At 31.2% G+C, this 15,385-nt stretch overlaps 1 protein-coding gene across 2 annotated transcripts in view; it reads right to left on the bottom strand.

The window, feature by feature from the left end:
• The window catches only part of LOC145295943 (transmembrane protein 205-like), a 53,658-nt gene extending 39,856 nt beyond the window's left edge, over positions 1–13,802 (bottom strand). The window contains exon 1 of one of the 2 annotated variants that reach the window (XM_080141828.1): positions 13,710–13,802. In XM_080141828.1, the coding sequence (XP_079997954.1) occupies positions 13,710–13,717 (8 nt within the window). In that variant the 5' untranslated portion in view covers positions 13,718–13,802. Of the gene's footprint in view, positions 1–3,410; positions 3,550–13,709 lie in introns of those variants that run through there. The other variant, XM_080141827.1, reaches the window with a different exon arrangement.
• Between the last annotated feature and the right edge of the window lie 1,583 nt (positions 13,803–15,385).

Here is a 15,385-nt window from a genome sequence, read left to right as displayed (position 1 = left end):
CCTGAAAAATGTGACCAGAGGTTGTAACCAATCAGGATGGAGAACAGTTCTGGTGGAAAAGACAAAAAGAGAGATACAAAAAGTGTTGGAAGCAAAAAGACGGAGACGTGAGTGATTCCAGAGTCAGGGGGCAAAAATGAAAATCACAAACTTTCTATAACCCGATACCACTTGTACACTGAAATGAATATAAAACCGTTTCGTTTGGAAGTTCCTTTGTTTCTTTATTATTATTCCCAGGTCGGTTTCTACTCCCGTCTTATTAATTTCGACGACTCCCCAAAAGGGGGACCCGCCGAAATGGTGACCTACCCAACAAGAATTACATTATGGTAACCGCCATACACCTATCGCTAAAACTGTATTTCGAACCGATTAAACCAGAGTTTACCAATGGGGTCCATACTGCCCACGTTTGTGTGTGTGTGTGGGGGGGTACAAGAGTTCAGATGACCTATGACCAAATTTATTGTATTGGGGTCCCTCAGATTCTTTAGGGGGCAGTGAAAGACCGAGAGTTGGTAACATTACTAGGTTTTCTCAACCAATTTTCTTTGGGATTCACAATTCATGTGGAAATTGATTGCATCACACTTATTTTTAATTGGAAAAATTAATTCAAGAATCACACTCCGTAATGTTGACAAAGTTATGAATGTACTAACATTACTACTAACATTATTATGTAAGGATGCATGTAGGGAGGGAGCGGTAGTAGGTATCCGAGTGTCCTAGGGGAGCGTTTACCGAAAAAAGGTTGGAAAACCCTGGATTAAACGTTTTACTCTTTGGACTCCAAATGTTTCGTTACCGGGCTGGCGAGTGTATTGTAACTATTCTGTACTTTCACCTAACAATTTAATAAACAAAAAGATATCGTAAAACTTGAAGGACCGTTTGAATACATTGATTTAAATCTAAATTTAAAAGTCTGTCATATAATTATAATATAATATAATAATGACAGACTTTAAATCTAAATCTAAAGTCTGTCATATAATTTACGCTGCTAAACTACATATTTGCCTACCCTATATAAAACACATTAAACTCTATAGCTGAAATAAAACCAGAAAAAAAAATTACACTCTTTCATGAAACTGTTTTTGGTCACCATATATTTTTTTTTAATAAAAAGAGCGTACAAAAGGCCAAATTTGGCCTTAAAAAGGCCAATCTGTCAAACTTTAGAAAGACCAACTTTTAAAAGCAATACGGCAGCCTCGAATGTCGTACATTTAGTTTAATAAAAAGTGATGAAAAAATAATAAAAATTAATTTTTTTCTGGTTTTATTTCAACCTTTGGTTCTAATAATGTGTTTTATATATAAATAAATAGTTGTTTTTTTTACAGAGTTACCACTTATCAAGGCCCCGAGGCCACTCGAGGATAAGGGTTATTGAGTGTAAAGTAATCATTGGTATAATATCGTAGTAGTCGTTATTAATGGAAATTTGGTAGATTGGATTACTTAAGGGGGCGGTTGGTTCAGTTTATCTAGAATTTGTTTATGCTGGACTTGAAGACAACCAAGTTGTAGTCAGCGGGGAAGCAGGCAAACGGAAAAGAGTTCCACAGGCGTTCAGTTCTAAGAAATAAGCATTGTGCATGGAATCTACGTTTTGATTTAGGCACAGTTAAAGAGTGGGGAAAGTTATTGACAGTGGTTTCAGCTAGATGGGTGTTTTTTTAGAAAGATTGGTGAAGGGAGACCAGAGACTGGAACTCAGACGAGCACTTGCCGTGGAAGTACGATAAAACAAAGACAGGTTCGCGACGTCACTTCTGTGAAAAGAGGTCACCTTGTTAAACTACACATTTACCTACTGTTGTTTTAGCTTAAAACCACATATTAAAAAAAAAATTGATCCGTCGATTCTATCTTAACAAGCACCAATATATTTATATATTACTATTTAATATTACGTTTTTTTTTTTATTAAAACGACACATTAAAATTTTTTTTTATATATATTACTATTTAATATTACGTTTTTTTTTATTAAAACGACACATTAATTTTTTTTTTATATATATATATTACTATTTAATATTACGTTTTTTTTATTAAAACGACACATTAAATTTTTTTTTATATATATTACTATTTAATATTACGTTTTTTTTTTATTAAAACGACACATTAAAAATTTTTTTTTTATATATTACTATTTAATATTACGTTTTTTTTATTAAAACTACACATTAAAATTTTTTTTTATATATTACTATTTAATATTACGTTTTTTTTTATTAAAACGACACATTAAAAATTTTTTTTTATATATTACTATTTAATATTACGTTGTTTTTTTTATTAAAACGACACATTAAAAATTTTTTTTTTATATATTACTATTTAATATTACGTTTTTTTTTTATTAAAACGACACATTAAAAATTTTTTTTATATATTACTATTTCATATAACGTTTTCTTTTATTAAAACGACACATTAAATTTTTTTTTATATATATTACTATTTAATATTACGTTTTTTTAATTAAAACGACACATTAATTTTTTTTTATATATTACTATTTAATATTACGTTTTTTTTTATTAAAATGACACATTAAAAATTTTTTTTATATATTACTATTTAATATTACGTTTTTTTTATTAAAACGACACATTAAAATTTTTTTTTATATATTACTATTTAATATTACGTTTTTTTTTATTAAAACGACACATTAAAATTTTTTTATGTATTACTATTTAATATTACGTTGTTTTTTTTTTTTTATTAAAACGACACTTTAAATTTTTTTTAATATATTACTATTTAATATTACGTTTTTTTTTTTTTTTATTAAAACGACACATTAAAAAATTTTTTTGCAAGCACCTGTATTTTTTCTGATAACTTTACCTTTTCTGCTTTCGACAATTTTTATTTTTGTCTCAATCAGGGTGCTTCTTTTTTTGGCGAGGTAGATTACCCCACATAAAAAATTGACCTTGCGTCTAACTTTGCCTTCGCGGGAAGGCAAGTAAATAGGAACCTGAATAAGAACGTTAGTTCGTCTTAGAGAAAATAACTTATACGGATTGCAGGGTCCGACCATACTATTTTTTGGATAGGATTTTCCAGTTAAATTCACTTTTTATGGTATCTTCTCTTTATTAAATTACTAAATTAAATCAAGTGAAAGTACAAAATAAGTTAAAAAAAAAAATGCCCCATTCAATTTTTAACGCTTATTCCATACTTTCACTTAACAATTTTTAATTGTTTTGTAATATTATGTAATATTATTTCAGCACGGTCCTTTTACATAAGTATTTGGAGGGCACTAACGCAGGACAGTTTATTACTTCAATAAAGAAAATAAATAAATAAATAAATAAATAAACGTTTAAGCTAAATCGAAAACAGAAGATCTAATAAATAAAAATACTCACGGAACCATTGTGTTGCGATGCGAAATGATGTTTGTAAACAGAACACGATTGGGACGGACGGAATAAACGCGAGAACTGCCTTAGATCTTAGTAGTGATAAACGGAGTTATTTCCCTTCGACTAGTAGGATCTCATGTGAATTAAATTGAGACCACTTCTCGTGTATATGCCTTTTTTTCTTCTTCTTTTTTTCACCCCTAAACAAAGCATATTACCACTTGGATGTAAAGTTTACTATTTGAGATCATGTCTAACAGGGGATTTAAATGTTTGCAGGTTAGTACAGTCAGGAAAGCAGGAAACAAGGAGGAATTCCAAAGTTTAGTAGTCTAAGAAACTATTAGAGTAGAAGACTTTCCATCATCTAGTGACCTCAACAATGAAAGGGTGGGATTTTGCTGTTAGACGGGTTAGTTGAAAGTATGTACATTGAGGGGTCACAAGTAAGTTCATCAGAACACAATCTATTAAAGTATTTGGAAAACAGGCACAGAAATGCAAGAGTGTGGTGATGAGACAGAGTTTGTAGTGCGGGACTTCATTTGAGACTCTTTTTTAGATCCTGCCTAAAAGTAGATACACCTGTCATGATGTGTCAATACTCCATGCATGGGCAAATCATGGCCTTGTAAAAATATAGGATACTTTCTGGTGTGAGTAATTTTCTTGTATGATAGAGAGAGCATATCTTCTTTGCAGCAGCCTTGGCAATGTCTTTAATGTATTTGATCCAACTCATGTTACTTGTGAATGTTAAATCGAAGAGTTTGATGGATAAACTCTCAGATATGGTTTTATTTCTATGTGACTTATTGTTTTTACTATTAATTGGGTAAATAGGCATAAAAGCCAATGAATTTACTTCTGAAAGTTTTAAACTGTTCGAATATGTTTTCCTCACATATACACACCTACATGTGCACACGCACATACACACACACACGCACGCATATACACATCCTCATACATGCACTCACATTCACGTGCATACACACACACGCTAACGTACACACATGTACGCACACATGGGAAACGTCACTTCCCCTGAAAGGAATTCTAGACATGCGCAGTCAGAACACTCACCCCGATATAAAAGTCAACAACACCATTCAACTTCCTTTTTTTCTTCCCTTTTTGCCTGGGTTCGTCAATCAGGCAAGTTCTTGGCTTGAAGACTTTTCTACATGGACGACTGCTATCATGAATGCACGGTTTTGCTGAGGCCAACACTCTCTCTCTCCCTTTCTACATGCAGGACTGCTATTTCTCGTCCTCTACTTCATTCCTTCCTTTTCCACACATGTAGTCGTCAACGACTAAATGAACATTTGTTCCACCTAAACCTATTTTTTCAACAGAAAATAAACGACATGTTTATTTTATCCAGTAATTGAGTTTTGTTTCCTTCTTTCCATTCGTTCCATTATTTTCTTTTGTAGCAAGTTAGGATATTTATATTCTGGTCCGCAACAAAACCAATTGTTTTATGTGTGTTTTTTCTAATCAAAACACATTTTCTAAATAAAATTTATTATAAATACAACAGGTTCATATAGTTTATTTGGCACTTGTACAGTTTAGTCAAAATATTAAAAAATGCAAATATAAAAAAAAACAAATGTTATATTGTACGTATCCGTTTTGGACTGAAGATCTCAAAAAAAAATTTCATTTCATTTGATTGAGTTTTTTTTTTTTTTTTTTACAGCAGAAAAACACGTTCTTATGAGAGCGCGTTGAAGTCAGCCATTTTGAAATTTGCTGAACACGCCAGGGGGAGATAACTGCATGTAAAATGCCGATGCTCCCTCCCCATCTTTAATTCTAGCTTTTCTTCCTAAAAATCGAACCTTTGGCTCGGTATCATAACAAATTGTTGTTTTTGCTGTAAAAACAGAAACTACTTGATGAAATTAAGTGAAAAAATTTTTTTGGAGAACTTCGTTCTATAGCGGATACATGCAAGATAACCTTTTTTTACAATATTTTCATTTTTTAATGTCTTGACTAAACTATACAAGTACCGTTTATTTGATTATAGTCCAAATAGTCTGTTCTTTTTAACTTCTAGTTTCTCCACAGATGGAACAACAATGACATGCAAGATATGGTTCCTTCTCATTAATACTTATCTTGTTCGTCAGACCATGTCTAATTATCCAGTCATATGTATAGTAGAAATCGGAAGTTAAAAAGAGCAGACAATTTAATATAAGCGTTTATTTAATTTTATTATCAATCTGAGAATCTAATGAATAAAATTAAATACTGAATTGATTTAACATTTGTGGAAGTTGGTTCATTGGTGTTTACACTCATTTATAACTAGCTTTTTCTACCTAGCGTTGCATAGGAGTCTTATAGATTATCTCAAACTTTTCAACTTTAAGATGACTGTTATTAAAACAATATTATCTTAACTAAATTAGTTATGGTTGGTACTTCTACAGAATTTAAAGTGAACTGTTTTTTTACCCTAATTTTTAAGTTTATTCCAGTCAGAATACTTGTGCATATAAAGCTGATTATGGAATATGTTAGTTAAAAATCAAATAACTGGAAAACTTTATGAAACACTTGTTATTGAAAAATATGAGCATACACTAAAAATTATGGAAAATGATTGACTAGAACTTCTATAAAAAATGAAATGAATGTATAAAATTAGTGATTTTACAATGGATTTATCTGAAAAGATTTGCGAGAAAATCTAAAAAGAAAGTTTATTTACCTCCCTTGAATCGCTTACAATACTGTCATTTTAGAAGAATGCATATTAGTTTGATTATTTAAATAAAAATACTTGATCATTTTCAGTGTATTTCATCTTCCATCAAATTTCTATGAACATTTCTTATTATTCTTTTTTTAAAAGTATTCATCAATTTCCATTCGTAAAATAATTATTGAATGGTTTATTTAATGCAATATCAAGAGTCTAGAAATAAGAAGTCATTCCTGCATGAATCACAATTTGATCTCTTCCTCTTTTCACACAAAAATTCTTTGTGTCTTATGATCAGTGCATGCTGGTTACATCTCAAACTATCAACAGTGTTTTTGGTTTCATTTCAAAATTAATGGCACCATGAAATTAATCTGCTTCCTTAAAACTATTAAACTCTACAGCTGAAAGAAAACCAGAAAAAAAAATTACACTCTTTCATGGAACTGTTTTTGGTCACCATATATTTTTTTTAATGAAAAGAGCATACAAAAGGCCAAATTTGGCCTTAAAAAGGCCAATCTGTCAAACTTTAGAAAGACCAACGTTTAAAAACAATACGGCAGCCTCGAATGTCGTACATTATTTTAATAAAAAGTGATGAAAAAATAATAAAAATTAATTTTTTTCTGGTTTTATTTCAACCTTTGGTTCTAATAATGTGTTTTATATATAAATAGTTGTTTTTTTTACATAGGAGTTACCACTTATCAAGGCCCCGAGGCCACTCGAGGATAAAGGTTATTGAGTGTAAAGTAATCATTGGTATAATATTGTAGTAGTCGTTATTAATGGAAATTTGGTAGATTGGATTACTTAAGGGGGCGGTTGGTTCAGTTTATCTAGATTTTGTTTATGCTGGACTTGAAGACAACCAAGTTGTAGTCAGCTGGGAAGCAGGCAAACGGAAAAGAGTTCCACAGGCGTGCAGTTCCAAGAAAGAAGCATTGTTCATGGAATCTACGTTTTGATTTAGGCACAGTTAAAGAGTGGGGAAAGTTATTGACAGTGGTTTCAGCTAGATGGGTGTTTTTTAAGAAAGATTGGTGAAGGGGGACCAGAGACTGGAACTCAGACGAGCACTTGCCGTGGAAGTACGATAAAACAAAGACAGGTTCGCGACGTCACTTCTGTGAAAAGAGGTCACCTTGTTAAACTACACATTTACCTACTGTTGTTTTAGCTTAAAACCACATATTAAAAAAAAATTGATCCGTCGATTCTATCTTAACAAGCACCAATATTTTATATATTACTATTTAATATTACGGTTTTTTTTTTATTAAAACGACACATTAAAATTTTTTTTTATATATTACTATTTAATATTACGTTTTTGGTTTATTAAAACGACACATTAAAATGTTTTTTTTATATTACTTTTTAATATTATATTTTTTTATTTATTTAAACGACACATTAAAATTTTTTTTTAATATATTACTATTTAATATTACGTTTTTTTTTAATTAAAACGACACATTAAAATTGTCTCTATATAAATAAAATGAACTCATTTTTTCCCGTCTGATTTTGACATTAATAGGATTAAAAATCAAGATATTTCATGCAAATATAATATGCACAAACGGCAGAACAATATCTGAGGTGTGTTATAGGCTTATTATTTCTCAAATTCCTCGATAATCTTAGATTTCTATACTTTTTCTGCTGAGAAGTCACGGCCAAAATCGGTTAAGATCAATGGAAGTGGTAAAATATTTTCTCTCTAATAAATTCCTCCTCCCCCTGCCACCACTTAACACCGTTTGGGGATCGTTCACAAGGAACAGTTGAGAAGAGAACACCGGTTGGGCTTCGTAGTTCTTTCATGTGAAGTTATTTAAAATCACTAAACTAAGCTGCAGTGCTCTGTGGTGTAGTGATTAGCGTGCTGGACAATTCAATTATATTTTCACGTTCGCGCCGACCTACCGTAGTCGTTTTTTTTTTTTTTTTTTTTTCCTAAACAACTGGAATGGACTTTTCTTGGTGGCCGAACTGTTAACGTTGCAGATGTTTTTTTTTTTTTTTTTTTTTTCACACTTTATTTTCCTACTTTTACTCATGACTCCGGGTTTGATCCTTCCTACTTACCTACCATAACATTTTTTAAAACTCCCCCCCCCCCGTCCCGGAAACAAACACTCGGGAAACGCCGGGTACCCCCGCTAGTTTTTTAATATATTACTATTTAATATTACGTTTTTGTTATTATTAAAACGACACATTAAAAATTTTTTTTAGCAAGCACCTGTATTTTTTCGGATAACTTTACCTTTTCTGCTGTCGACAGTTTTTATTTTTGTCTCAATCAGGGTGCTTCTGCTTCTGTTTTGGCGAGGTAGATTACCCCACATAAAAAATTGACCTTGCGTCTAACTTTGCCTTCGCGGGAAGGCAAGTAAATAGGAACCTGAATAAGAACGTTAGTTCGTCTTAGAGAAAATAACTTATACGGATTGCAGGGGGACCATACTATTTTTTGGATAGGATTTTCCAGTTAAATTCACTTTTTATGGTATCTTCTCTTTATTAAATTACTAAATTAAATCAAGTGAAAGTACAAAATAAGTTAAAAAAAAAAAATGCCCCATTCAATTTTTAACGCTTATTCCATACTTTCACTTAACAATTTTTAATTGTTTTGTAATATTATGTAATATTATTTCAGCACGGTCCTTTTACATAAGTATTTGGAGGGCACTAACGCAGGACAGTTTTTTACTTCAATAAAGAAAATAAATAAATAAATAAACGTTTAAGCTAAATCGAAAACAGAAGATCTAATAAATAAAAATACTCACGGAACCATTGTGTTGCGATGCGAAATGATGTTTGTAAACAGAACACGATTGGGATGGACGGAATAAACGCGAGAACTGCCTTAGATCTTAGTAGTGATAAACGGAGTTATTTCCCTTCGACTAGTAGGATCTCATGTGAATTAAATTGAGACCACTTCTCGTGTATATGCCTTTTTTTCTTCTTTTTTTTTTCACCCCTAAACAAAGCATATTGGATGTAAAGTTTACTATTTGAGATCATGTCTAACAGGGGATTTAAATGTTTGCAGGTTAGTACAGTCAGGAAAGCAGGAAACAAGGAGGAATTCCAAAGTTTAGTAGTCTAAGAAACTATTAGAGTAGAAGACTTTCCATCATCTAGTGACCTCAACAATGAAAGGGTGGGATTTTGCTGTTAGACGGGTTAGTTGAAAGTATGTACATTGAGGGGTCACAAGTAAGTTCATCAGAACACAATCTATTAAAGTATTTGGAAAACAGGCACAGAAATGCAAGAGTGTGGTGATGAGACAGAGTTTGTAGTGCGGGACTTCATTTGAGACTCTTTTTTAGATCCTGCCTAAAAGTAGATACACCTGTCATGATGTGTCAATACTCCATGCATGGGCAAATCATGGCCTTGTAAAAATATAGGATACTCTCTAGTGTGAGTAATTTTCTTGTATGATAGAGAGAGCATATTTTCTTTGCAGCAGCCTTGGCAATGTGCTTAATGTATTTGATCCAGCTCATGTTGCTTGTGAATGTTAAATCGAAGAGTTTGATGGATAAACTCTCAGATAGGGTTTTATTTCTATGTGACTTATTGTTTTTACTATTAATTGGGTAAATAGGCATAAAAGCCAATGAACTTACTTCTGAAAGTTTGAAACTGTTTGAACATGTTTTCCTCACATATACACACCACAAGTTAGGATATTTATATTCTGGTCCGCAACAAAACCAATTGGTTTGTGTGTGTTTTTTCTAATCAAAACACATTTTCTAAATAAAATTTATTATAAATACAACAGGTTCATATAGTTTATTTGACACTTGTACAGTTTAGTCAAAATATTAAAAAATGAAAATATCGAAAAAAAGGTTATATTGTACGTATCCGTTTTGGACTGAAGATCTCAAAAAAAAATTTCATTTAATTTGATCGAGTTTTTTTTTTTTTTTTTTTTTTTTTTACAGCAGAAAAACACGTTCTTATGAGAGCGCGTTGAAGTCAGCCATTTTGAAATTTGCTGAACACGCCAAGGGGAGATAACTGCATGTAAAATGCCGATGCTCCCTCCCCATCTTTAATTCTAGCTTTTCTTCCTAAAAATCGAACCTTTTGCTCGGTATCATAACAAATTGTTTTTTTTTTTGCTGTAAAAACAGAAACTACTTGATGAAATTAAGTGAAAACTTTTTTTTTGGAGAACTTCGTTCTATAGCGGATACATGCAAGATAACTTTTTTTTTTCGATATTTTCATTTTTTAATGTCTTGACTAAACTATACAAGTACCGTTTATTTGATTACAGTCCAAATAGTCTGTTCTTTTTAACGTCTGATTTCTCCACAGATGGAACAACAATGACATGCAAGATATGGTTCCTTCTCATTAATACTTATCTTGTTCGCCAGACCATGTCTAATTATCCAGTCATATGTATAGTAGAAATCGGAAGTTAAAAAGAGCAGACAATTTAATATAAGCGCTTATTTAATTTTATTATCAATCTGAGAATCTAATGAATAAAATTAAATACTGAATTGATTTAACATTTGTGGAAGTTGGTTCATTGGTGTTTACACTCATTTATAACTAGCTTTTTCTACCTAGTGTTGCATAGGAGTCTTATAGATTATCTCAAACTTTTCAACTTTAAGATGACTGTTATTAAAACAATATTATCTTAACTAAATTAGTTATGGTTGGTACTTCTACAGAATTTAAAGTGAACTGTTTTTTTACCCTAATTTTTAAGTTTATTCCAGTCAGAATACTTGTGCATATAAAGCTGATTATGGAATATGTTAGTTAAAAATCAAATAACTGGAAAACTTTATGAAACACTTGTTATTGAAAAATATGAGCATACACTAAAATTTATGGGAAATGATTGACTAGAACTTCTATAAAAAATGAAATGAATGTATAAAATTAGTGATTTTACAATGGATTTATCTGAAAAGATTTGCGAGAAAATCTAAAAAAAAAGTTTATTTACCTCCCTTGAATCGCTTACAATACTGTCATTTTAGAAGAATGCATATTAGTTTGATTTCTTAAATAAAAATACTTGATCATTTTCAGTGTATTTCATCTTCCATCAAATTTCTATGAACATTTCTTATTATTCTTTTTTTAAAAGTATTCATTAATTTCCATTCGTAAAATAATTATTGAATGGTTTATTTAATGCAATATCAAGAGTCTAAAAATAAGAAGTCATTCCTGCATGAATCACAATTTGATCTCTTCCTCTTTTCACACAAAAATTCTTTGTGTCTTATGATCAGTGCATGCTGGTTACATCTCAAACTATCAACAGTGTTTTTGGTTTCATTTCAAAATTAATGGCACCATGAAATTAATCTGCTTCCTTAAAACTATTAAACTCTACAGCTGAAAGAAAACCAGAAAAAAAAATTACACTCTTTCATGGAACTGTTTTTGGTCACCATATATTTTTTTTTAATAAAAAGAGCATACAAAAGGCCAAATTTGGCCTTAAAAAGGCCAATCTGTCAAACTTTAGAAAGACCAACTTTTAAAAGCAATACAGCAGCCTCGAATGTCATACATTTAGTTTAATAAAAAGTGATGAAAAAATAATAAAAATTAATTTTTTTCTGGTTTTATTTCAACCTTTGGTTCTAATAATGTGTTTTATATATAAATAAATAGTTGTTTTTTGTACATAGGAGTTACCACTTATCAAGGCCCCGAGGCTACTCGAGGATAAGGGTTATTGAGTGTAAAGTAATCATTGGTATAATATCGTAGTAGTCGTTATTAATGGAAATTTGGTAGATTGGATTACTTAAGGGGGCGGTTGATTCAGTTTATCTAGAATTTGTTTATGCTTGACTTGAAGACAACCAAGTTGTAGTCAGCTGAGAAGCAGGCAAACGGAAAAGAGTTCCACAGGCGTTCAGTTCTAAGAAATAAGCATTGTGCATGGAATCTACGTTTTGATTTAGGCACAGTTAAAGAGTGGGGAAAGTTATTGACAGTGGTTTCAGCTTGATGGGTGTTTTTGACAGTGGTTTCACTGTTTTTGACAGTGGTTTTTTGGGAAAGTTATTGACAGTGGTTTCAGGTGATGGGTGTTTTTGACAGTGGTTTCACTGTTTTTGACAGTGGTTTTTTGGGAAAGTTATTGACAGTGGTTTCAGGTGATGGGTGTTTTTGACAGTGGTTTCACTGTTTTTGACAGTGGTTTTTTGGGAAAGTTATTGACAGTGGTTTCAGGTGATGGGTGTTTTTAAAGAAAGATTGGTGAAGGGGGACCAGAGACTGGAACTCAGACGAGCACTTGCCGTGGAAGTACGATAAAACAAAGACAGGCTCGCGACGTCCCTTCTGTGGGAAAGAGGTCACCTTGTTAAACTACACATTTACCTACTGTTGTTTTAGCTTAAAACGATATATTAAAATTTTTTTTTTATATATATTACTATTTAATATTACGTTTTTTTATTAAAACGACACATTAAAATCTTTTTTTATATATTACTATTTAATATTACGTTTTTTTTTTATTAAAACGACACATTTAAATTTTTTTTATATATTACTATTTGATATTACGTTTTTTTTATTAAAACAACACATTAAAAAATTTTTTTTTATATATTACTATTTAATATTACGTTGTTTTTTTTATTAAAACGACACGTTAAAATTTTTTTTTTGTATATTACTATGTAATAGTACGTTTTTTTATTAAAACGACACATTAAAAATTTTTTTTATATATTACTATTTCAGATAAGGTTTTTTTTTTATTAAAACGACACATTAAAATTTTTTTTTATAAATTACTATTTAATATTACGTTGTTTTTTTAATTAAAACGACACATTAAATTATTTTTAATATATTACTATTTAATATTACGTTTTTTTTTTATTAAAACGACACATTAAATTTTTTTTAAATATATTACTATTTAATATTACGTTTTTTTTTTTTTTTATTAAACGACACATTAAAAAATTTTTTTAGCAAGCACCTGTATTTTTTTTGATAAGTTTACCTTTTCTGCTTTCGACAATTTTTATTTTTGTCTCAATCAGGGTGCTTCTTTTTTGGCGAGGAACCCCACATAAAAACTGACCTTGCGTCTAACTTTGCCTTCGCGGGAAGGCAAGTAAATAGGAACCTGAATAAGAACGTTAGTTCGTCTTAGAGAAAATAACTTATACGGATTGCAGGGACCATACTATTTTTTGGATAGGATTTTCCAGTTAAATTCACTTTTTATGGTATCTTCTCTTTATTAAATTACTAAATTAAATCAAGTGAAAGTACAAAATAAGTTAAAAAAAAAATGCCCCATTCAATTTTTAACGCTTATTCCATACTTTCACTTAACAATTTTTAATTGTTTTGTAATATTATGTAATCAGCACGGTCCTTTTACATAAGTATTTGGAGGGCACTAACGCAGGACAGTTTATTACTTCAATAAAGAAAATAAGTAAATGAATAAATAAATAAATGAATAAATAAACGTTTAAGCTAAATCGAAAACAGAAGATCTAATAAATAAAAATACTCACGGAACCATTGTGTTGCGATGCAAAATGATGTTTGTAAACAGAACACGATTGGGACGGACGGAATAAACGCGAGAACTGCCTTAGATCTTAGTAGTGATAAACGGAGTTATTTCCCTTCGACTAGTAGGATCTCATGTGAATTAAATTGAGACCACTTCTCGTGTATATGCCTTTTTTCTTCTTCTTTTTTTCACCCCTAAACAAAGCATATTACTACTTGGATGTAAAGTTTACTATTTGAGATCATGTCTAACAGGGGATTTAAATGTTTGCAGGTTAGTACAGTCAGGAAAGCAGGAAACAAGGAGGAATTCCAAAGTTTAGTAGTCTAAGGGAAGAAACTATTAGAGTAGAAGACTTTACATCATCTAGTGGCCTCAACAATGAAAGGGTGGGATTTTGCTGTTAGACGGGTTAGTTGAAAGTATGTACATTGAGGGGTCACAAGTAAGTTCATCAGAACACAATTTATTAAAGTATTTGGAAAACAGGCACAGAAATGCAAGAGTGTGGTGATGAGACAGAGTTTGTAGTGCGGGACTTCATTTGAGACTCTTTTTTAGATCCTGCCTAAAAGTAGATACACCTGTCATGATGTGTCAATACTCCATGCATGGGCAAATCATAGCCTTGTAAAAATATAGGATACTCTCTGGTGTGAGTAATTTTCTTGTATGATAGAGAGAGCATATCTTCTTTGCAGCAGCCTTGGCAATGTGCTTAATGTATTTGATCCAACTCATGTTACTTGTGAATGTTAAATCGAAGAGTTTGATGGATAAACTCTCAGATATGGTTTTATTTCTATGTGACTTATTGTTTTTACTATTAATTGGGTAAATAGGCATAAAAGCCAATGAATTTACTTCTGAAAGTTTTAAACTGTTCGAATATGTTTTCCTCACATATACACACCCACATGTGCACACGCACATACACACACACGCATATACACATCCTCATACATACACTCACATTCACGTGCATACACACACACGCTAACGTACACACATGTACTCACACATGAGAAACGTCACTTCCCCTGAAAGAAATTCTAGACATGCGCAGTCAGAACACTCACCTCGATATAAAAGTCAACAACACCATTCAACTTCCTTTTTTTCTTCCCTTTTTGCCTGGGTTCGTCAATCAGGCAAGTTCTTGGCTTGAAGACTTTTCATCATGGACGACTGCTATCATGAATGCACGGTTTTGCTGAGGCCAACACTCTCTCTCTCCCTTTCTACATGCAGGACTGCTATTTCTCGTCCTCTACTTCATTCCTTCCTTTTCCACACATGTAGTCGTCAACGACTAAATGAACATTTGTTCCACCTAAACCTATTTTTTCACCAGAAAATAAACGACATGTTTATTTTATCCAGTAATTGAGTTTTGTTTCCTTCTTTCCATTCGTTCCATTATTTTCTTTTGTAGCAAGTTAGGATATTTATATTCTGGTCCGCAACAAAACCAATTGGTTTGTGTGTGATTTTTCTAATCAAAACACATTTTCTAAATAAAATTTATTATAAATACAACAGGTTCATATAGTTTATTTGGCACTTGTACAGTTTAGTCAAAATATTAAAAAATGAAAATATTGAAAAAAAAAAAAAAGGGTTATATTGTACATATCCGTTTTGGACTGAGGATCTCAACAAAATAAAAAATTC

Source organism: Euprymna scolopes, chromosome 16 (genome assembly GCF_053919585.1).
Source record: "Euprymna scolopes isolate OS-2025 chromosome 16, ASM5391958v1, whole genome shotgun sequence".
NCBI lineage: Eukaryota > Metazoa > Mollusca > Cephalopoda > Sepiida > Sepiolidae > Euprymna > Euprymna scolopes.
This window is presented reverse-complemented; position numbering and strand designations above follow the sequence as displayed.